The 25,325-nt window shown below is 37.1% G+C and overlaps 1 protein-coding gene across 1 annotated transcript in view; it reads left to right on the top strand.

Annotated features, from left to right (window-relative positions):
- KCNK2 (potassium two pore domain channel subfamily K member 2) overlaps positions 1-25,325 on the top strand; it is a gene marked incomplete at its 5' end in the record, with an annotated part of 73,218 nt that overhangs the window by 22,153 nt on the left and 25,740 nt on the right. Inside the window, one exon of the mRNA XM_062573567.1 lies at positions 23,773-23,933. Within this exon, the coding sequence (XP_062429551.1) occupies positions 23,773-23,933 (161 nt within the window). The remainder of the gene's footprint in view (positions 1-23,772; positions 23,934-25,325) is intronic.

Raw genomic sequence — 25,325 nt, 5'->3', positions numbered from 1 at the left:
ACTGTTTAACTGAGCTAAACAAGACCAGCTTTTAAAAAAGAGAATGGCAGCCCTAATCAAAGCCAGACTTTTTAGAAGCTAACAAAATAATGTCACTGTCTTGGGCAGTAACCTTTCTCGAAAATGAAGCTGTCTCTTGGAAATGAAGCTGGAGTTCCTGCCTGCTGATTGTGCTTGACAGTAAGGCCCTTATTTAGATGCTTTTAGCACCAGTTCTGGGTTCTGGAAATGTCTTACTGAGTAGTTTTATAAGTGTGGTAAAATCTGACTGATCGCATTTTTTTTTTTTTTTATGTGAGATGAGAGCCTGTCTAATGTAATCCCTATGCATGCAGGGCAGTGGCTAGTGCTCACAGGGAATAGCTGGGTTGGGATTGTCCAATGTGATACTGAGTTGGAGATCTAGGACCTGCTGAAGAAAAGGTCCACGGGGTCAGCAGAGCCACTTAGGTGTCTGTTTGTAAGCTGGATGTAGTGTCCCTGGTAGCTATCATTTAAGTTCTGAGCCAGCTTTACACTAGTGTCCTTGTCAAATGGACGGTGAAGGTTGGAGAGTCTTAGGTTGCATCTGGATTGGGAAGGTACCTGCATCATAGAAGTGTTTAAAAAGTTGTGCAAGGAACTTGACAATAAATAAAGGTATAATATGTATTTTATCAATTTGTTCCTCATTTGAAACTGAAGATTACCTCAGATTTGAGGCTGCTTTATTTTAGGTCAACATGGTGCTAAAATGCAAGTTGTTTCACTGCATTTCTCCATGACATGTGGCAACTTCTTGGATGCCTGAAGTAGTACAAGGCACACACTTCTTTTTTTTTTTCCTTTTTTCTTTTAATGGGGCAGCTGGGGAATCGCAGGACAGAGCTTAGTTCTTAGTCTGTCTTAGTTCTTAGTGTGCTTTTCAGCTGCTGTTTTGAAAACACAGCTTCAAAAGTGTCAGCTTATACAACCTGATATGAAATAGTACTTCTTAAGCTGATGGTTTCTATTTCAATGATATTTAAAAGACAACTGCAGTTTTTCCAAAGAGTATGAAGAGTAAGTTGGAGTGACAGCTTAGAAGGGCTTAAAGATTTCTTGAAGAAAAAATCATCTGCTGGTAGTATAAAATCTGATGTGTTGTGCCATAGCATTATGAAATAAAATAACATTGAAGTCACATATAAAAGCACTATAGTGCGTTAGCATTTTATAAAAGTGTTTCTTTTTTATACAGAGAGCTCTCTCTGTTTTATAGTTTTCTCATTATTGCCAGCAGCTTGTTTCCATTAAAAAACAACTGAAAAAGAGAAGCCGGGTAGAAATAAAGGCAAAGGGGAAATTAAAAAAAAAAAAAAAAAAAAAAAAATCATCATATTTTTTCAGTGAGTCTTTTGCTGTATTGAATCCTCTGGTGCTTTGGAAAATCTCACCCTCTAGTATCATGTTTTTTTGCAAGCTCTGCATTGAGAGGTCTGATAGTAAGCTAAGTTCTAGGTAGCTGAAGGCTTTATTTGCTCAAATCTTGATGTGGGACAGAAATTCAGATTTTTCAGTAGAAAAGTTTTTCTGCAGTAAAATGCAGATAATGCACATGCAATGCTTTAAGTAAAGACAGTAAAAATATTAAAAACTGAGTTGGACTGCTGATGCAAGTGAAATCATGGTATCAAAGTATACCCAACTGTTGGGTATTGTGATGACTTCAGCAGGTGTGTTCTTTTTTTTTTTTAAAGACTCACAGAACACACAACTTAGATGATAGCACAGAAACATCTTATATTTGCATTATCTGCCCTTATTTGGTCCATTAGTCCAACAATGAGTTGGACTAATGAAGAGTTAGATGTATTTCCAGATGAGGAGAGAAAAAAATAAATGTAAGCTATAGAAAAGGCAACTGCTTACTATGCAGTGGTTAAAAATAAATACGTGGGATAGTAAAATAGTCTATACAACTGCGTATGATGAGTTGCTCTTTTTCTCAACGTATTCTTGTATTGAGTACTGTTAGTTAAATTTTTCCTTCTACCTCTTTTAGTTTCTGAAAGCCATCCTATTCTTGCCAAGACAATCTCAGATTGATCTTTTTTAAGAGAAGTAGTTAGAAATACTCTTTGATATTACGAGGAGATTAGCATTTGTTTTTTGCTTTTATTAAGGCTCTGTGTGGGGACAAATCTCCATGTAGCGTTACTGCTGTGACTTCACTGGAGATGTGCTTTTCTCCCTCTTCCAGCACTTGTGGAATTTTGATTTCTTTCTTTTTTTTTTTTTTTTTTTTTTTTTTCCTCTGTTCTGGTAACTACAGCCTAGAGAATGTCAAGTGCAATTGAAGAAAAGACATTACTTCATATAGGCATCTTTACTGTAAATGTTTCACAGCAACCATACAAATTGTAAAATCAAACCTTGCTTAGCAGACAAGAATATGATGGGTAATCATGGACTCAGTTAGATCCCCGTCACCTGCAGTGATCCTTACAAAGTCAGTCATTCCATCTGAAATCAGTGTAATTCAGTATGCTCAGATACAGTGGATATGTAAGCATTACTTTAATTCTTAAATGAATAAGCAAGAAATATCAAGCAGTCTGAGCAAGAAGAAGCATTCCAATGTTGAGAATCAAAATACTGCAGAAAACCCACTAGGGCTAACTTTTTTTCATTTGGTTATTTTTTTTCTGCTTTGAATGTAACTGTGTGTTTTCTTTTTCATTCCACTGAACTTACTATCCTTTTCTGTGTGAGATGCTCTAGAGAGATTCTCAGTTTAAATTACAATAAAATCTAGTAACCAATATTAAGACTGGTTAAGTATGATATTGGAAAACACTGAAGGTGGTTCTTCTCTCCAAGAATGTCACAAAGGTGACAGGAATTGTAACTAAATGGAAGAATTAGTCACTTCACGCTCTGGTCCAATCTCATCTCTGATAGCCAGAGTCTAGTTTTAACTTAGATAACTGCTGTCATCAACTCCTTTATACATTTTCATTCTCACTTTATTTATCCAAGTATATAATTTAAGTATTTTTCAATAATGGCTTTACAGTATTTGCCACTTGTGGAGCTGGCAAATAAACACCTTTCTGTCCCTCATTTTAGTTGTATAGCTTTAGTTCAAAAAAGTTTTCTTTTGGTAAAGACAAATACTTGCAGGACTAGATCCTAGTATTTTTATTACTCCATAGATCTCACCATCTCAGGAGACTGGTTAGAAAGGAACTACCCTCCTCTTACCTATACTTATATCCAAATAGGATATAGGATTATATACCTATATCCAAAATCAGACTATTTCAGTTGTTTTTTCTTCCCCTCAAGCCTAGGATCAGTCACGGTGAGAACTATTGGTCAGCCTGTAGTATTTTGCAGACTTTCATTCTTAGATTAAATCCATTGGGCTGTCTATTGCTAATGACTTGCTCAGCTTGTGTTTTCTGGGTAGTAGGGCACAAAATGCTTAACAGAAAAAGCATGGATGGGTGACCTCAGTTCACAGGCCTTTGAGGCTTTTTGCTGTGTGATGCATCACAGCAAATGATGTGGGACCAGCATGGTGCCTGCCACCCAATGCTGTGCTCATTTTGCTTTTGTCTCTTGTTTATTTAGATCACAAACTCTTTGAAGCAAGTATTTTGGGTCCTAAAGGTAACAACATGATCAAGTATCCCAATTCATTTTAACTGATGATACATTAAGGAAATATTTTACAATATACAGCTAAAATTGCTAACTTTTGTTGCCTAGCATGGAACCAGGCAATTAGATTTCCCAGCGATTAAGGATTAATAATTTATGTAGTGTAAATTTTACATGATATTTGAATACTAATCAAAGATACAAACTAATATTCAAGAAGACTGAAACATTTTTATCAATGTAATGGTTGATCATTTTATTTCACTTTAAAATTTTATGAAAATAAAGGTTCAGTAATGGTAGAGGCTATTTACAGCCATTACAACTTTACCTTTTGAGTAGATAGCATTTCCATGGTATTTGAGATATTAGAGAATGAAAAATATGGAAAATAACTTCTATAATTTTTAATAGCTTAAAACTGTCTTCGACCTATTGTTGGTACCCACTCTAAAGTCTTACCAATCTGACCCGGCAGTCTGAGTGTAGCTGTAGATTGGGCATCAGTTTACTGGAATGCATTTGGTGTCACCAATGCCTTGCTGTTGGGTTATTACTCTTCTCTTGAAGCTGACCTGGAGGTTTTAATTTATGCATTTATTGCACCACAGTTTGATAAACTTGCTCTAATCAGAAAAGCACAGATTATTTGCAAAAATCAGCATTTGGGCTATTGATGAAGAACCATGAGAGCTGCTTGGAAGAACGGGTACGTTTGTCAGAACTCGGGCAGTGTTAGTGGACCCGGAGCCATGGAAGTGCTCCTAGTGGAGACACACTTTGGCTCTCTGGCTTGCTCTATTCTTTCTCTGACACAAGAAACATGGTGCATGTGAAAGGAGATGTACTAGGAGCTGGAAATACTGCTTCACATGTTGGACTGTAAAAGCCTGAGAAAGGAAAACTTCTCTGACTATATGTCTGTCTACTCACTACTTAAGTGTTGGTCAGAGAAAAATGTGCTTACCAGAACAAGAGTCCATTATCTGATTCACTGTTCCATTATAGGTCATCAAGACTGAAGAATTTTTATTTTTTTGTCTCATTACGGGATTTGTTGAGCTTCAACTGAGCCCTGAAGTGATATTTTCTTAGGCTACATAAAAATATAATTTAGTTTTGCATTTGCCTGAAATATCTTATTTTGCTGTGAGATGCTTTGTAGATCATCTGCATGAAGAGAGATCTATAAATTGGTAATGACTCATGACAGATTCTTATTAATGTGTTGTTTTTAGTAAATAGCTTTTGAATCTGCTCTTGCAAGGACCACATGCAAAATAATTGCTCCCTCTCTACTCTGAACTTTCCACTGCTAATTAGTCATTGCTGTTAAATTGTTCAGAATTTCTATGTCTACATATAAATGTGAAATACAGATTTATTGTTCAGCTAAACTTGTGATCTCTTATATCTTTTATCCACTATAGGTCAGTGAAGATTTGGAGGATTCATTATTCTATACTTCTGTTCTGTTTGTTTTGTGGTGTTTTAACACTGCAAATCTCTCTGAGAGAGAGAGAGATTGGGTGAAAGGAACAGTAACCAGCATGGTTTTGCAGCTGTAAGTGGAAAAGAAATGAGTCAGGAATCCACACTCTTTATAACTGAGCAGTTGAAACTACGAAGAATATTAATCTCAACATAGTTTTAGATATGAATTAAGATACTGAAATGCAAGGATTAAATGTTTCACAGCTAGATCTCTTGTTAAATAGATTTATAGGTGTCTCTGAAGCTGCAGCGTTACCAGTAGAGTGGTTTTTGTTTGACTGGCAGAAAGAAGACAAAATTCAGTATGCTTCTACTAAACCAGTTGACTTCAGGTTATATATGGGGCAAGATATCAACATTTATTTTCATTAACATATTTGTGGGAACAAGTGATCTCATGGACTGCCTCAGTGGGAGACTGAGAGAAAACTGATCTCATGCACAAGCCTATGGTATCAGTTTGTCTGGGACTTTTGCAGTAGGTTTCTTTGTACTAAAGAACAGTGTGTTGCAGAGATCATGCTCTGTTTTGAATGATGAATTTGCAGGAGCTGCAGATGGCAGATAACTAATCTTGGAACTTGATGCATTAGAGTTTATATCAGAAATGATAATTTAAAATTGTAAGTTCAGGCTTTTTGTTTCATTAAAAATGATGCATAGAGCAGACAGGAGTATAGTTCCTTTAAGTATAAATGGCACAGTAAGAGAAGCACATTATGTCATGTCATGTTCTGCTGTCCTTTGAAGTAACCAGTCCTGGCAATTGCCCCCAGCGGTACTGAACTTGAACCTACAAGGTAATGTGGTATGACAGGTACTCTACCCTATCCATTAAAGAGCTTTACAGAATTAAAAAAAAAAAAAAAAACAAACACTTACTGATGAAGAGTAGCAATAGGGAAGGAGAAGCAGTCAGGAAAGGAAAGAAGCTGGGTAGTTCTTAAATTCATTTAAATTCAAATTTAAATTTGTTTAAATTCAGTTCTCAAATCATTCTAATGAAGGCCGTACAAGTACCATAGAGTGGCTGTATGAAGGAATAGATAGTAGCAGTCTGAGGAAATATTGCTAACAGTATTTCTTGGTGATCTGTTAAAAGGCTTGAAGAGTATGTGTTATCTGCATTCTAGGGATTTCTTTTATGAGTAAGTCTTACTATATAGTGATAAAACCACAGCATTTTATGATGGAGGAAAATGACTACCCTGAATAGAATTCAATAAAGGGTGTTTTTAGTAAAAGGAGGCAATATTTGAAGGGAAAGGCAGTATCATTTACTGAAACAACTCAGTTGGAAGAACAGAGAAGGTTTTTGGGGCATAGTTGAGAAAGGCCTCATTTACCCAAAATACAATTGTTTTTCTAATTATATCACGTGCTTTAATAAAAAATATTACTTCACTGTATTGTCTTATGCCCTTTATAGTCTTGCACAATCTTGACTATAGCAGCACTATTTTTATGCCTTCCTCTGAAATGTTTGAACCATGTTGCAGATTAGAGACTTATGTCCCTGCCCTTGTAATGGGCCTTTTATGTTCATTGTTCTTGCTTAATTTTTAAAGTGAGATTTCCATAATGATCTGCTGCTGAATGATCTTACAAATATCAAGTACAGCACTGATGGTGGAAATGTAGATACCCATCTATGCTACTCATTTCTTTTCATTGTGTTTCATGTTTGATATTTAGAGCATCTCAGTAGTTGTGGTTCTCCAATATTTGAGTAGTAACTTGGAGGCTGATTAGAAATAATCATTCTTCCCACATTATGCTGAAAACAAGAAGTGAAGCTTAGAAAAAAATTACAGGTATAATTCATGAAAGGTAACAAAGCAGTTATAATTTTTTATCAATCAAGCTTCCACATTAGCAACTGACAGGCTGTCCTGTGTCCTGCAGCAAGGATGGAGAATAGAGGCAGGGAGCAGAGAAAGAAACGTGAGGACTCTCTCCTGTAACTAACAACGCAGCAGGGACTGGGGACAGGATGAGTATTCATCCCTCATCAGCATCAAGAAGTTTTGTATTTGACTTCAGCAGTGACTGACCTAATGTTTAAGTGGGTACCTTTACACTGTGGTGCTTTGTCAGCCGTGTGTCTAGGTATACATATATGTATGTACGTATAATGTAATGCATTACTAGAAGTAGCTTGCCCATTTTGAGCATGTGTGAGTTCCCTGCCAGCCAGGATGTATGAACCAGTTAGCATGCACCTTTTTGGGGTTACATACTGCAATGTAACACATATGTTATGGCAGCTTGCCACTAGTCATCCATGGCTGCAATTGTAAGGTGGTTCCTATGTTCGATGCAGAGAGAACTTCTTCGTTCTCACCGTCATATGCTTCCAGAAGGTTGAGGATTTTGCAAAAGATAAATTCCTCTGATCTCCTTGAAACATCTATCTCTAATGATGGGGTAGAGAAATTAAGGCGGCTGGAAGACGAGAAAGATTACCGGATGCTTGTTAGAACAGCGTGTTGCTAAGTAGTCACGCAGAGACCGAATGGGAAAGTTCACAACTGCAGTCTTCCTGCTCCATAAAAATGTTCCCACAGAAATTTGCTTACTAGCTAACATCAAAAACGTAGGAGATGAATAAAACAACTAGGAGAGTGAATGCTTTACTGACCACTGGACGCAGAATGATGCAGAGTATATTCGAGATCTAGAAATGTTATGCCTCTTCTGGCTTGTAGCCTTTGGGAGAAATTGCAAAAAGGAGATACCTACCACAAGGATCAAATCTGGGATGTTCCTATAAGCCTGTCCAGAAGTCCAAGGGACATTCCTCATCCTGTGCTGGCTGGCTGTTTTCTCCAGCACTTTTTCTCTCTCTCTCTTTTTTTTTTTTAACAACATTTTCATTTCAGCTTCATCTGCATGTGCCTTTCTTCCTTCCCTCTCCATTTGCCTCTCTGTGAACTCATCTGGAAAAATAACTGCAAGACCACCAGAGCACCTTGACAGGGAAAGCTACAGCCTGAATCTGAATGAGGAAGGGGCTTTGAGACAGGGGCTTTTTTTTTTTTTTTTTTTTTTTTTTTTTTTTTTTTTTTTTTTTGTCTGTCATGAAGCATTTTGACATTATTTAGTTCTGCTGATATTGGGCCAGGCTCAAATGTCCTGCATGTAGTGTGCAGGGCTGACCTCTGTGCTGCAGACTGAGTTACTAAAAGAAAAAAGAAAAGGGGCTGGGGGAAGAAAATAAATAAATTAGCAGAGCTAACTTGTTTTAAATGTATTGTTTTTAGAAATGTGTGGTATTCATTATGCAGTGGTTACTTGTAGTTCATGCACCATCTTTTTTGGATCTCATGAAATTGTCCTGAAAAACTTACCATTTGAGGTGGTTCCATGTTACACATTTTTTTTTCTAGCCCTGGTATATATAGTAACTATAAAGAACAGTTAGGAGGCTGACTTGGCACCTTGTCCCTTGATCAAATAAGGACAGAGGTATCAATGTTTTCCTTACTGGGATTGTCAAATAAATCATAGCAAAAGGCATCAGTATTGGTTAGCCCAGTTGTGAACCACTAGTAGTAAATAATGTATATGCTATGACATATGTCTAAATACTGAAGCACAAAGAAATTTCAAGTGAATTTAAAATCAGAAGATGCCAGACAAAATAGATTTGGTAGCATTAGACAACACAACTATTGTATTATACGTATGAATACATAGATGGCTATTAAATCTATGCAGTAGTTGAATGCAATGTTATCCATCCACGAATATTTAAAATTAGGCATATGTGAAACATGGTGTAGTTAAAATGCTCAGTCTTGAACCTACAAATACCTATGCAGATGCCTTAAAAACAAACAAACAAACCCTCCCCCCCAGTGATTTGGTGGGTTGAAAGGACAGGATGTGCCTGGTGTTACTAATGGATTCAGAATTTGCTAGTCCACTGAGGTCTAACCCTAACTCTTTCTGCTGTCAGTTTTCTTTCTGTGGTAGTAGCATACAGTCTTTCTGTACTTATTACATTGTGTGTTCCCTGTGAAGCACTCTTTGATAATATTAATACAAATGAACTTAAATACATTGGAAGAAATATGTAATTTTTTTCCCTTCAATGTGGTAAATGCCACTAGAGTCAAGTTTAAAGGTAGTTTTCCCAAAACTACTGAATTTCTAGGTTAAAGACTGCTGGCTACAGAGTCTTTAGTATTTCTTTACACCAGTACCATTATAGTTTTCTCTCTTAGACCCATCAGAATCTACTGTCTATCTTGATACTGCTGTAGTTTTCTTTGCCACTTGTCTTTTTATATGTCAAATTTCTATTTTTTTTACAGAAATTGTATGTTTTTATTGACTTGCAGGCTTTCAGCCTCCTTAAACCATGCAAGTCCAACAATGAGCTGTTACATACTTCCAGCTGTGGCTCAATTGCCACCTGCACTTGTATTCTGGACGCTAAATCACCACTCAGCCGATGACTTGCCTTAGTGCACAGACGTGGGGTTCAGACCTCTGTGCTGCTGCTCGACTGCTCTGTATGCTATGCCAGCTAACAGAGCAGACAGGTGGCAGAGCCCGCTCTACAAAGACACTTCTGCACTTCAGGCTTCAGGGATTTTCTCTTGCTCGTTCTGAAGTGGAACAATTTAGTTCCTGATAGTTACGCTGTACACCAGCTGCAGTGTTCCCATAACTTGCCTGACCTTGCTCAGAGCTAGCAGGGGTTAAAATAACTTAACTGAAGCACATAAAAACCTACAGAAGAATAAGCCTTGTATGTGGGGATGTGAAGACTTCTTGATATTTGGCTACAATATTATGACTCATCCATGTGCTGTGAAGAATTATGTAAGAAAAACTGTATGCCATTAGCTTCTTTTACTCTCTAAATGTACAAATAATATATATATATATATGGATATGAATGTATGTTTACAGATATGTATTTGCATCACAGTCATTTAAATATCTGTGTATGTTTATAAATATCTACAAGCGGTGTGTGGCTGTACTTTTCAATATTCCATTACTGTTCCCACCTCTTGACAAGTGAACATGTTCACTTTTTTCTTTGCTTATGCAGAGATTTATATTAATTTGAGTTCAGTTAACCAGCTCTGAGAAGTCAGGTCTGTCATATGTAAATTGCATGTTTAAGATCTCCTTGTTTGAGTTGTTACTTCTCATATGGGTGATATACCTTGGTAACTGTGGTATCATGCCCATTGGATGTATTTGTCTCTCTGGGATGATATGAATGATTCCTTCAACTGGTGTATGAACAGACACTGAGTTATAACCTCAGGGGGCTGCAGTTCCAGTCTGAATGGGGTAATGGAAGGTTTCACAGCCAAACGGCTGAACCAAAACTCTGTGACCTGGAAACTTCTGGTGTCTTAGTGGTATTAATGTGATGATCCCTTTGGTCCTCCTCCTCTTTGCCCTCCCTGATTTGGCCCCATCTGGTGCAAGAGGGTCCTGTGGCACTCTGTGTTCTGCAGTTTTGTTCTTTGTTACCACAGCATGCAAACTGATGGCAATAATTGAGATCTGTATGTTTGCAAATCAGCTGAAGAGCGGTAGGGCATAAAATGAGGGAGACAATAAAAGAAAACAGCTCCTGACTGGCAGGTGTGCTTGACTGTCTGGTAAGACTTTTGGTGTGAGTGATACTAGAAGTCACCTGGGATGTATATTAAGTTTTCAGTCCCCTTGAGTTTAGTGTAGCATCTCCGAGTGATTTTTTTTTTTTAAGGTGGTTTTGGAGCCCTGAGCAAGGTTCTAGCAAGGTTAGAGCAAGGCTATACAGGACAATTCTACAGCTTTTATAAGAAGGTCATTTTCCTTTACAAGAGGGACCCTCAGTTGACTTCCCTGAAGAGTAAAAACGGAGTTAGCAGTGTCTAGCTCTCTTGTTGAGCATGGATAACATGGAAGAAATTTAAATAGCAGATTTTGCTCATCATAGAGCTCTTAAGGGTAGAAGTTGTGTTATCTTTATATTCTTAATTAATCTCACTACAGGACTGTTCAAATGCTAAGAGTGTCTATGCAGCTTAGAGCTCTGAATTATACAAATATATGCTAAGCGATGCCAAGGTATGGCAATAATTCTGCAGGAGTATGTTTGCAAATGAGCTTGAGAGCAGTAAGGGGTAAAAGGAGGGAGATGTTAAAAGAGAAGTATTGATCACTTTGAGAAATGTTTAGCTTTGTTTTGGTCCAATCCTAAAAACTTGATTTAGAACTTCACTCTTTTCTACTTGCCCAGTTTCTGTAACCTAGTCTTCCATCATAGTTGCAAGTACGTCTACATCCTAAAATAATCTAAAATGCCCTAATGAGCAAACTCATTTCTGTTCATTCTTGTTGGCTAAATGCTGTAGTGTGCAAAGAGGACACACTGACTGGACAAAATTTCTAGTTTTGAGGACATTCATATGTGGAACTGGTTAACTTCCTGTATTTTATGGAGTAAATTGTTCGAGTGAGTGTTCGTTTTGTGTGGTAGTTTCTAGATTCACAGGTCATCAAAATGGTGGACAGTTGCTGGAGGAAAGACTGGCCTTGTACTAGAAGCTTTAGAGCTCTACAGTGTTTTCTAAGAGTTTGAGTATGGAGTTGTATGGCACAGCTGAGGTACACCCTGTGTTTTTTGACTGAAGATAGAGGTTGCACTAAAAAAACCCTCCATACCAGCATCTGTTAAGCCAGATTGTGTTCCTCCACTGCAGACATCAGATTTATAATTTTCTTCAAAAATCTTCTAATATATGAAAATGAGCATCTGTAGGCTGTTCTTCAGGATGGAGGAGGTAGCTTTGTGTGGCCTTAGTCATATGCAGTAGATTAAAAAAAAAAAAAAAGTACAGGGAAAGAATTGTGATATATAGAATAGCTCTTCTACTCTGTAATATTCAATGCTATTATTTGTAGTTTACAGTATGTTGTGTGCTATGAGAACTGGGAGGGACATTATATCAGTTCATAAGATAACTGAATAGAAAATTTCTTAAATGTGTAGCTAAAATAATCCAAACTTTATTTGTGTATCAATTCATGTATCTGAAAAATATACTTCTCTCTAGAAAAATAATTTACCTTTTGAGATTATCTCATAAAAATTACTGTGAGGTTCATGTTTGAAGTGTTTGAACCTTAGTCTTAATATCTTTTTGGAAAGGCTCCTATTCCTTACCTAAATAATTATATCAATTTACATGCATAAAGGTAGCTGTTAATGTATCTCTGGAGCACCTTGATTTACTTTGAGCTGGTGTCTGGGCAATTTTCTGGAAATGAGTAACAGGAAGGCAAGGCGCGTGTGTTGTACCTAATTCATTTTTTTTAATGTGTGTATGTTTTATGAACAGAATAATAGTAACCTATTGCTTCCACGAATTTCTGTGTATTCTCTGTTTTCTAAGGCTGACTTCATGTGGTTCCTAAGCCTGCTTATTTTCCTAAGGGCTATTTCAATTAAAAGTAGTGTTGGATTACTCAACTTTACTTCTGTGCCTTCATCTAGAAGGCATATGCAAGCATTTTCTTCTATCAGAAGAGTGCATTTAGAGCAAGTTTCATCCATAGGCATTTCCTCAATTTTCAAGATTTATTTCTGTTCAGTCTGTCTTACCTATTTTGACCATTCTGAACATACTACTTTAGAGTATGAGTTTAAGTTTACATAGAAATATTTGGAGAAAAAAAATCAGTCTCGATATTTACCATTTTAATGCATTTCAATGTACGTATCACTGTCGTATCTAGCTACCATATAAGTAATCTAAAATGCCCAGAATTCTGTCTGGGAGAGCTCCTATTGCCATTCATTCATTTATAATTCTTGCTGTAAGTAGATGTTCCAATTTTTTGCATGATGGCTTGCACAGAAGAATGCATTTTATATTGTGATCTGAATGATAAGGTGGTACTTTATGTTGATTTCAGGATCTGTAGTGAGAAGAGCCCGTAGATCCCAGAGTTTTATCCTTTTGATTGGAACTGATATATGTTGAACTACAGACGCAGCTAATTTTGTGGTCCAATTCAGGGGAAAATTACCATGTGCTTCAGTTCTTTTGACTTCAGCTTAAACACCTGGGATTCAGTAGAGATTTCATGAGTGTATTATTAGCCGAATGAGTGACTTAAAGGTTTTCTGGTGTGGAAAAGTGTAGAATGCCAGTGAAAACTATCGTAAGTCATACACGGTCACTTAAAGAAAGGAAACAAAAGATTTACACTAATAAATCCTACTGAATCTCTGGAAATATGAATAGGCATGTGCTAGTTTAGCTTTCATTCATTTGTGGCCTATTTGTATGGTTTTTTTTTTTTTAATAAAGACTTTATCCAATGGTTCTTTTTCTACCAAAAGTCACAAAGCTACGCTGAGAAAACAAAATGACAACAAACAAATTGTTTTCCATTTTTGTATCTACAAATGAAACTGTGAGATATCAAACTGACCCAGACCCATCTTGCATGTATTTCTGGCCCACAGAAGGAAGCTGTGGTTAAAACCAAGATAAAAATCTGTAGGCTTTAATTTGCAATAACTTAATTACTTCCTACAAAATTGTATTACAACCGGAGATTTATGGTGTTCTCTTGAATGAATGGTGTCCAGTGGCATCCTACAATTATAGTGTCAACAAATTTAGACTTTATTAGTAGATTAAAAAATCTGCTTTTTCCCCAGTTTTGGTCCCAACTAGGTTCCATTCTGGCTGCTTTAGGAAGTCCTGGGAGTAGTAATCTCTTCCATGATACTTCCATATGAATTAAATAGGAGAAATAGTATTTTGTTTGCATACTTGGGTAAAAAATAGTTACTCTAATTACCTTCTTTAAACTGAATGAAAAGAAAGCAATATAGATGTCCTGTTGTGATTCTTAGACTAGCGCTATTCTAATGTCATTAAGATTTAGTGTCCTTAGATTGCATACCTACTGTGCTGTTCCATATCTCTATATGCTTTAATGTTTTATAGGAGAAAAACAATATCATTTTATTCAGGAAATAGTTTTCCTTGTCTTTCTGTTTAGAGATACAATGCCCTTGATAAAAAGGGAGAAGCTACTTAACGTTTACTGGCAGAGGTATTTTTATGGAGTCAGATGGATTGGTTTACATTAACTAGCTCTTTGTGTTCAAACTCAGGGTTTTTTGGAGGGTAGGAGAAAAGGTAAAATAATGTTTGAAAAATACTTTTACGTATGGTTTATTTTGTGTACACGTTCATTTTATTCCCTCTGTGACCTGACAGGCAGGACTACTAAGTCCTTTAACTGAAAGACTTGTTCTGTCTCATGAAATATTTTATCCCCATTTTGCATTTTTCAAGAATGTTGCATGTTCAAGAAAAATTGCAACTCTCTCTCTCTTTTTTTTTTTAACACTTGTGTCTGCTGATCATGTTGGCTTTTTTCAAAAGCAGGATGGCATGTAAAACCAAAGTGTTTTAGGATAACTAAAAACACAAACTTGGGAGCTTATTTTGCACTACTGGACACAAATCTTCTTTCTGGCTTTCATCATGCAGAGGGTGACAATTTTATATTCAATTACTGTTCTATTAGGAATTTCAGCACAAGCCTTCAAGAAGTTTATTCCTTCCCAAATATCCTCATCTCTGGACTCGTCTTTGCCAAAGAATTAAATGGGAATCTCCACTGTGAACTCAGATGCTCAGTTTACCAAGGGGTTTGAATGAAAACAGGCAGCTGCATTGAGTGACCACCACTGCTGTAGAGGGCTGGTGAGCAGCACGGTGGTCGGGTTGTGCTGCCCTCCATTGAAGCTAAATTACTGCAGAGATATAACCCATACGCCTACATAACTAAGCCACTAAAAAAATGCCATCTATGGAAGCAGGAAATTAATTATTGCCTCTTTGAAGGATTTTAAATATATTTGCAGTCCTTTAATTGCACTTTGTTCACTTGCTGAGATAAGACCATTATAACAGAAGATATTTCTGATGTACTGTGTCAAGTTCTGGGAAATAAGAGAACTTCTGACAGCATGATTTCCAGGATCATGATTTCTGCTACATCACAAAACTTGAAAATCAACAGAAAAATCTATTTAGGATTTCATTTGGTAAAATTTGTATGTGTTTTTTCGTCTTTGCAGGCGTATATATTAACGGTATGTGTATGTTTTCAGCACTTAAATACTTACTGAATAGAGATGAATTCAAATGTTTGAAGTTAAGCATATATCTATTTGCTTTGTTAAATCAGGGATACCATACAAATAGCTAAAAGCGAAACTATGAAATCAGAACTTATTATACATGATGGATAATCTTTTTCCCTGTTTAAGATTCCAATATTAGTCTTTGCAGGTAGAAGCAGTCTTTATAATTAAGAAATTAAAAATGAAAAATAGGTGACTGACCTCACCCTTCCAGATATTTGATGGTGAATCTCAAAAATTTCTCTCCATTGTCTTTTTTAAAGAAAATTCTATAAATAAAAATCCTTGGAACCCTTTCTTTTAGAAATGTGATTGTAGCATTATGAGATTTTTAGTTTGTCTTGAATGTGACTTCACTGAAATTAGAACCAGTTTAGAGAATATCTAAGCTGAAAACTGTGGTGGCCAAGGACGTATTTCATGGAAGAGACTGGATGTTCTCACCTCTGCCAATAGTCATGCTGCTAGAAAGACAGGGCAAGCAGTGGAGACCAAGTGTTTTATCTGGGCATTTTTCATTTGTCACTGTAAGTCTGCCATAGTCTTTAATTTACTAACATTTTTGCCACGTTTTATTGTTTGTAAGGAAGACAAACATGCAGGCTGGGTATAGATTAACTTTGCTGGAAAACAAGTGTACTTAGAACAGAGGTTAGCGAGAGCTAGCTTTAGCTGTCACTAAAAATTGCTTTATTTGTGAACAAGAATCCAAATGAAACTGTGTCTTCAGTTACTTATAAGGAACAAAAAAGAAAGGTGCTAAAGAAAAGAAAGCCCCAGAAACTCTAGAAATAAACTATTTCAACTCTCTATTAAAGTTGCAGTGTCAGGAATTTACTTTCTTAGTAAGTTGTAAGAAAGTAAACGTTTTTGTCAGTAGATCTAAAACTCAAATTTCGTTTTTCTGTGGACAATCTGTGTCAATGTATTTTATATGCTAAGACTGTTGATGACTTTGCAGAATGAGTGGCATTTTTGTTGTATTTGATATGTTCTTATCAAGTGTAAACACATAAGTAGTAGAAGTTTCATTGTATTCTGAACTATTAACTTTTCTTTAAAGTACACTTGTTTTTTGCTAGCTGCGTTAGCCAAGCGCGTTGTTGCCACGTATCAATCTTAGTAAAGGAGGAAAAAATAGTGGGTGTTTTTAGGTTTTGGAGCTGATCTCATTCTGCTAAAATTGGAGCTAAACCAAATCCAACTTATAATAACAAAAACAGCAGAAAAGAAATAACTGAAAAAGGGACAGAAAGTCCCAACTACTGTTGGGAGGTAGTTATTCTTCACTGGGCAATGTGACAGCTGAATGAAATGAAGAACCTGTACCAGGAGGCAGAGCTATCTGAATTGATGTTTAAGCTTTTAAAAGGCTTTTAACAGTTATTACCCAGTTCCTTCAGAAATTGCCTTGGCAACTGAACGTGAGTTACTGAATACTGCAGTGGCTTCTGGACCCATACTGAGATTTTCCTTAAAATATTCCTTCACCTCTCCAGCATAGCAGTTTGACTCAAAGGGAATTTGCTTTCTATGAATATTTATGTCCTGTTCTTTTTAAAAGCTGTTTTGATTTGATTACTACTCCCACGGAATACAAATGAAAAGAAACCAGTGAAAGCAGATCAGACTTCTGTTTTGTCAATTCTTGAATACTACACATTTTATTAATACTAATCTATGTTTTTACTTGAAGTTGAAAAGCAGGATGAGAAAAAGTTCTACCTTTTGGCAAGGAAGAGCTTTATTAAAAAATGCCTTTTTTTCAGGTTTGAGCCAGAGCATCATAACCTTCAAATAACGTATTGGCGTTGTTCTAACGCTGAACTGTGGAATAGTGCTAATAAAAGTCAGAATTTTGTAGGCTGGAATCCATATCATACCAAAAGGCAGAACTGTGTTCAGCAATCAACTTCAGTTAATCGCAGTATTACCTGACAACATCTTTCTTAGAACTATTAAGAGAATTCACAGGCTTCTAGAAGCAATAGTGATTGGTAAGAAAATTATGCCCAACTTTTTTAAGATGGATTTTTCAGACTGTTTCGTAACAGACCAGAGTTTGAAACAGAGGTATGTTGACCTCGTTGCACAGGGTGCTTCCTTCAGTAAGGTCCCTCCAGCAAGTTTCTCACTTGCGTGTATAGAGAAGTATTTAGTTTTTCCTAGCTGTACTTTCACTTTTGTAAGCGTGAAGAATTAACTTGTAAAAGAATGCCCATAGCTTATGAACAATGGCTATGGAAATTGTTATTGCCTGTAAAAATTATGAAAATGGCTGTAAAAATGGCTTGTATGTGCAGGTGTGTTAGGATTTATGTGTATATGTAATGTAGAAATAGTATGTGCTCTGCTACAAGGGGATTCAAATTTACAAATAGTCTTCTTCCTTATTCAGCCTTTAAATTCACTTGTGCCGTATATCTCAATATACGCGCATACATACGTGTATGTGCCCTGACAGAAAGAGTCCATTGATACAAGTATTTACTAGCAATTTCAATGGGGTCTTGGACAAGTTAGTTTGACTAAGGTTCTCTAAGGAATTCAGATGACAAAATTTCCCTCCTTAAGGGCAGTTATCTAATTGTGTAGTCCTCAGCCAAAGATTCAGTACAAGTTAGGGGCTGAAATGCTATGGGGAATTTTGGACTTTCCTTCTTGTGCTGCTTCAGTTACTCACTTGTAAAAAGGGGAGCTAGGAGTTTTCCAGCTACTGAACAACGTTGGGAGGATAAGGCACATGGAAGACTGAAAATGTCCTTATGCTATGCTAACGAGGGCCATATAAAAACCTGAGGTATTTATTTGTAAATACATAGGTATATGGTACAGGAGCACAGAAGCATGTCATGTCTTGGTGTGTAGGACAGAGCTGTGCAGAGGAAAGTGGATCAGTGTAAAAACAGTCATTTCTGCCCAGTGAATGTAAACATGCAAATTTTTGGATTTCTGCAGTATATGCAGATTTGCACACAGCTGGTATGGGTACATATATTGCCTTTTTACTTGATGATTGTGCCCAGACCTTTATGTATGCTAAAATGAGTATCAGAATTTATCTTTGAATGAGTGTGTATCTTTGTCTTTGCACTGATGAGCAAATGTATATTTAAATGCTAACCTTTTGAGCCCAAACCGTGCTTGAAAGGCGGGGGGGGGGGAATCTCTTAGCTACCAGAAATACAACCAGGTACCTTTCATACAGATCTGATCATGTAGTTCCTTGGGGCCTGGAGAAAGCATCTTTTGATCTCTTCAAATCAATATGACTTTTAGTATCAAAACACACACATGCCCTTTGGAAAGGGTAATCACTGTAACTGAGCTGCATAGTCAGGATGGGTATGAACCTGCGGCAGTATCACCACCAGCTACGTGTAACCCAGGCGCAGCCGTGCGGTGGCTCGGGATGAGCGTGGGCAGCCGGTCCCCTGGCTCCAGCCTCACGGCTCCAGAAGCAGTAAGGAGCTCAGCATTTCTTCTGTTTTCATGCAGCCTTGACAACGTCAAGTTTCTGTAATCCGTTTCACACGTTTTTGAGTAATTAAGAATGCATATGTTCACCAAATATGCAGCAGGTTAATACTGAAGGATAAATAAATTGCCCACATATCCAAACCTATGTCTTCTATTAGTTTCTTGTATTTAAAAGTATATGATATATTTTTGTATAATTTTTCACTGTGCTACCTGATAAATGATGTTTTATGTAATCTGAGATGTGTCAAAAACTGTAAGAAAACATTTACTGACATCTGAATCTGCATTTTCTTGTTTGGAAAGAAAATGTTCAGAACCTTCCCCAGACTTTTCAATCCCACTTGAGCTGTTTGATATAAATGAATTGTAAGTGATGACACCCTTTTCCAGTCAGTTTGCAAGTAAAATCTGGTCCCAGAACTCTCAAAAGTACCCGTAGTCTCTTGCGTGAGAAATACTTGGTTGCAGCCACCTAGTTTCAGTAGATGCCCTGCTTTGTCTAGATATTCTCCATTAAAATATATTCATTTGGAGTCTCTATTCTTCTAACTATGCTTTGAAAATGCAGAAGAGCTAGAAGAGCTTTCTGAAAGACTGAGATACTGTTAACCAGAAAGCAAAAATAGTCTTTACTTGAAAAATAAATTAATTTTTTGAAATTAATTGCTAATCTTTATGACTGCTTGAATGCAGTCTTTTTTATACACCTGAACAAAAGTGAATTTTGTCAATGCTATGAGAAAATTTCTGACATCTCAAACTTTTCGTATTTACAATATAAACTATTATTTGCTGTAGGGAAAAACAACTAGAAATTGAAACTTGAAACAATTTCTGCTTTACTCAAAGCCAATAATCTGTTTGTAGTCAGTGCGGAGTAACTTACTTCTGCTCAACAGTGGCCTATTTCAGATGGAAATACTAGACATTTTCATCCTCAAATATATCAGAGAAATGAGAGAAGTAAAAATCAGAAATAATTCACATCTCTTATTTTTTCATCTAGCTTACCTTTGCTTCAGCCTATATAGCCAACCCAAGATGTGACTGAGGTTCCTGTAAGAAGAATGTGGTTTGGATCTTGGAGGCTCTAAGGAGTTAGGAGCTGAAGCCATGAATATATTATTCTGTTGAATGGAGCAGTTATTTACAATGTAGTTATAAGGATCTTTTTATTCTTAATTCACTCAAATTACTGGAAGCTCCTTTTAAAAATATGTTTCTTGTCCACAGCTGCCTGTCAGAGACAAGATATTCTAAATGCACAAAATCCTTTGGTATTAAAGGGATGTGGAGCCTTCAGTAGGACAGGGAAGGGATTTGTTGAAACTAGGAGGCAAATTGTGCTTCCTAGAGTGCATTGTGAGATGCATTGGGGATGGAGAGTGCCTTGGGGATGGAGAATCTGAAAATGGCTCTGACCTTATTGTGGGCAAAACTGACCCAGTTCTGGAAGTAAAACTTTGTATGCTGTAAACTTTTTGTTGCAGATATGGTTGATTAACAGCTCTTCGAGGGGAAGTTTCTAATGTATTTAGCTAGCTTAAATCAGATACTTTGTTTGTTTCCATGTTCAAAAGCAATATTGGTTCCAGATACTCAAATATTGGTTCCAGTGGTGAACTGATTGGTTCTAGGAGCTACCCATATATTGAAGCCAGGAGAAGGGAAAAGCTACCTGGGACAGAAGTGACAGGGAATAGCTGAGCTCCTGTGGCAGCCTGTGTATAAGGAGCACGTGCCTCCACAAATAGCCTCTGCCCCAGTCCCTGTGGGGCAAGCTATTGGAGGGAGCGAGGAGGAGGAAGAGCAAAGCGTGGCTGTGGCTGATGCCTGGGGGCTTCACGGTGAACTGGAGTGCCCTGCACAGACTTTGCGTTGGCCGCTGGAGCAGCAGCGGGAGCTGGGGAGCGGCAGCATCGTGCTGGGGAGCGACTCCAGCAGCACCGCAGGCCGCTGCCCGGCGAGCGCGGAGGAGCAGCGCGGTCCTCGGAGAGGTGTAATGGCGTGCCCGTGGCCTCGTGCTCCTGTCAGGAATTCTGCTGGCTTCCTAAGGAAGGAGGAATGCTCTTCTAGGCAAAACCCTCACGACTTAAATCAACTCTATGAAAAATAAATACACTTCTTTCTCCCATTCCATGAATGATGCACCATAGCTTATCACTGGAGGAACCAAGGGATGGGATATAGGGACAATCTGTGAAACTCGGAATAGGCTGTGGTGCACAGCAGCAGACTGTTATGAAACATGACACTGTAGGAAAAATGATTCATACCTGATAGAAACCCCTTGGTAGATCAGTTCACTAAAGCACATGTAATATCATGAAAGGGCCATGGTTTGAATTAAGTGAATGGAGCATCTGGAGAGAGAGAAACTGTTCTGCTTCTTTTATCCAGTAATGTGTGCATGAGTTTTTTTTTTTTTTTTTAATGGATGATTAATATTACAAGACCACCTTTGTCATATATGGTGGAAGAGCATTTGTCACTTTTCAGGATGAAAAACAAAAATTTGTGTGAATAGCAGTGAAGGACCATACTTTTCTCAAGCAAAATATGACTAATTTAAGAGATGCGAATACATAGAGCTGAATGTGAACAACTTCTTCTCATAATGATTACTAGCAGATAAGAAGTATGCTGCAGCAACAGTTGTCTTTGTAATAGTGAAGGGATGCAAGGAAAAAGTCAGTCTGCTTCATAAAAAGTTAAACAAGTAAAATTGACTCCCTGGCTTGTGCTTGGTTAGACTGATATTTTCTCACCATTAGGAGACACTACATTTTTGTTATGGGGTTGGGGGTGAGCTGTTTCCCAAACTCATAGTTTTGAGTTATATAAATCTGATGTATCCAGACTCCTGATTCTGAATTGTATTAAGACCCCACAAGAATTACGAGCTGGCAACCATTCAGACTCCTGTTGTTGCATACCCAGACATATTTATGAAAACAGAGTAGCTTGGATCTGTTTGTCCCTTTGTTTTGTGATGAGTTAACAGAAGATAATTTTATTTTAAAACTCAAGGGTCTTTTTTGCTTGGCACATGAAGGCACAGAGTGAACTCAGTGGAGTTGAAATTTCCTGAATCATAATCATCAGTAATTTTAGCCCTGGCTCAAGGAAGAATATTATGTTATAGTAAAGGTGTTGTAACTGTGTTCCACTTCACTGAATAAAACTTTTCTTTTTTTCATGATATTACTGCAGAGAGGGTGTATAAAGTTGGAGGACTCCAGGACCTGTATGTGCTGATGTTCCTTGTAATTTTGTCCTCTATGTTTGTTTTGGAAGGGTTTGTTGCTCATGATTTTAGGGAAATTTTAATATCAACATCTTTTTTTTTCCCAGTTGAACTCTTTCATACCATTGCTTTTATTGTTTGCGTGATTATTACCTGGAAGCAGCAGACACTGGGGCAAAATAGCTTGGGAGTGAAATGCGTTGCCAATGTGATTTCTTTTTTCTTTAATAAAGTTGAGTGAGGGACAATTTTGTCTCCTGAGTACTGAAAGTAAAAGGTACTTTTGACACAGAGCTTTAGTTGTGGCTTACCTATATGAGAGCAGAACAAAAAATATGATCATAAATTTCATGATGAAAATCTATATTTGTATGAAACCAACATGCTTAAAATAGAAAAACAAATTCAGGTAAATAGTTAAGACATTCGTTAAATGTGCTTTGCATTATGGAGTAAATACTAAGCTATTTTTAAAAGAAAACTGACATTGCAAGTTGTCAACAGAGCTGATAAAATTTGCCTACATAAGCTCTTTTTCAGTGGAAAATTGGATTTTCATTGAATGATTTTTGTGTGTATATGGAAAGTATCTTTTATTGAAAACTTTCATATTAAGACAAACATTGAGAAACCAAATTGTCACAACTGCTTGCTAAAATATTTTGCTCTTTTATTTACAAGTTATTTTTTTCTATATAAATACTGTTTTTTAAAAGCTTTTGTTTAATTTCTCCATGGAAAATAAACTGTCTTTCTGACAAACTTTCCCTCTGGCCTCCTTGGAAGTGCACTTCAGTGTGCTAAAAAGTGAAGTAAAGTTGAAAGCGGTGGGATGTTGCTATTACTCCCCCAGCTACTGCTCCTTCCGAATGTGAATGATTCTTGGGAGGAGAAAACCTTTTGAATTAAAAGAACTGATGCTCGTGAAACCTGTCTATGGGGTTTGCCATGTCTTTCCTGTGTGACATTGGCCAAACTGCTGATACCAGTCCTGGAAAATGCATTTGAAGGCATTTCAGAGATGAATAGAGCCTATGCTCTTTGGGTTTTACCTTGATCTCCTTTTAAAATGGAGCAACTATCTTACGCATACACAGGGTGTTTTTATCATCACTAACTGTTGTTTAAGAAAAAATGATTCACATTTTGAAATGGACAGAACCATTAACTATAAATTATTTTTCTAAACTTTACATCTACAACACTGAAGGAACCCGAAATCCTCGTTTTGGTCATTCAAATGGCTTATTTCAGGTTATTTCCTTTGGCAAAGCAGCCCATCTGAAAGAAAATTGCTCCATGTTTCCAAGTAGTGCAGCTTGCAGATTATAAATCCATTAATACACGTTTCCGGGTAGCAGAAGCTAAGGCAGATCTTAACCAATTGGTATTAACTGCATGTAATAGATCAGGAAAATTGTCATTTCTAGGAAGTTAAGAATTTATTTCTATACTGAAGATAGTCTAATGACAGAGTTTTTCTTCTCCACAGTATAATATACAATATTGAAAAAAAAAGTGGTGAATTGTGCAATACTTAAATTTTACTTCAAAGAGTAAAATGCTTCATATGACATATGCTTTCATTTACTTTTCACAATGTTCATTGTATCACATGATTAACCAAGAAGGACCTGTTTGCAACTGTTCTGTTCTGGCACTCCTCTTAAAATGTATACTTTAATATATGTAACTTCTTTTTAAACATCTGAAGTTGTTTGCAATTTAGGCTTTGGAAACATCTCACCACGCACACAAGGTGGAAAGATATTCTGTATCATCTATGCCTTACTGGGAATTCCTCTGTTTGGTTTTCTGTTGGCTGGCGTTGGAGATCAACTAGGAACAATCTTTGGAAAAGGAATTGCCAAAGTTGAAGATACCTTTGTTGTGAGTATGCTGCCTGCGTTGTTGTTCATGCTACTGGTTGTTCTAAATTTAACAAATTAGGTGGAAAATACAGCAAATGGGACATAGCTCATCATTATAACCAGATATCTGGCAAAAGGTAGGAAGAACTTTACCGGATCTGAGCATGTTATTGAACATTGTCACTTGAGAATTGGGTGAGGTTCAACATGTCAAAAATTCACAGGTTATTTGCTGCAGTAATTATGATTAGGAGGAGCAATGAGATCCAAAACAATTTGTTCATTTTTGCTTTGCTCTTAGAATACTCCTAAGCTTGCTATGATGTTTGCCTTTAAGGATTGTAAGTATAGACTGTGAAAGGGGATATCTGACAGAGAGATGAAAGAGTGGAGCTGCAGGAGTAACATGGAAATCATTGCTGCTGCTTTGAGTTGGCTCACAGAAGCCCTTTGGTTTCTGAATCTAAAATCACAATTCTCAAAATCCCTACTCAGATGCCATCTTACCTGGGGAAATACCTACAGTCTGTAGGACTCCTGTGTCCAGATTTGGAGTTCTATAGGTTATTAAAGCTTCGGCCATTCACAGAGGCAGGACAGCCTTGATGGTGCAGAACCTGTTGGTGCTTCCCCACCCCTGGACTCCTGCTCCTACCCATGTGTTCTCCCACGAGGCTGTATGACATTCTGGAGTGGAAAGCGTCCTCTGTCTCTTCCATTTGGTCAAGCCTAGAGGTTTATGCTCTTTTAAATTTTCTTTGGCATATGGATCTTAAACTGTTCCATGTGAAGTGACACAGCTTCAGTCCCAGTGAAGAGAAGAGACCCATCAAATACTATAGGCTTGTGCAGATATCAGTAAGGTTAAGCCATAGCCAGTCCTTAACAACCAAATGCCTTGACTAGCAGAGGTGCTTCATTACTTTACTTGCAGTCTCTTAGTTTCACAAGCACTGGTTTGAATTTAGCATCAGAAAAGCTTATTAAGATTGTATTTAACTAATAGTTATTAAAAATGTATTTACTGAGATTTTTTGAAATATAGTGAAATAAGTGACACAAAATGTAATAAAACTAATTATTGAAGTGCTTTAGTAACCTGTAATAAAAACATTGTAGGCGTTACTATTATCATAGATATCACAGAATAGTAAGGTTGGAAGGGACCTCTGGAGATCATCTAGTCCAACCCTCAGCCTAGCCCATACAGGGATTGAACCCGCAACCTTGGCATTAGCAGCACCACACTCCAACTGAGCTAAAAAGCGTGTATGAAATAGCATTTGTCTTCTGATGTGTCACTTATCTCTCATACAACATTTCACAGAATCCTGAGTAAGCAGCCTGAATTTGTAGCTGTTTGCATCAGCACTGTTTTAGGAGGATTACTTTTCTGCAACAAGTGGTAATG

The sequence above is a fragment of the Rhea pennata genome, chromosome 3 (genome assembly GCF_028389875.1).
Source record: "Rhea pennata isolate bPtePen1 chromosome 3, bPtePen1.pri, whole genome shotgun sequence".
Classification (NCBI taxonomy): Eukaryota; Metazoa; Chordata; class Aves; order Rheiformes; family Rheidae; genus Rhea; species Rhea pennata.
Note: the sequence above shows the minus strand (reverse complement) of the source record. Positions and strands in the feature narration are given on the sequence as shown.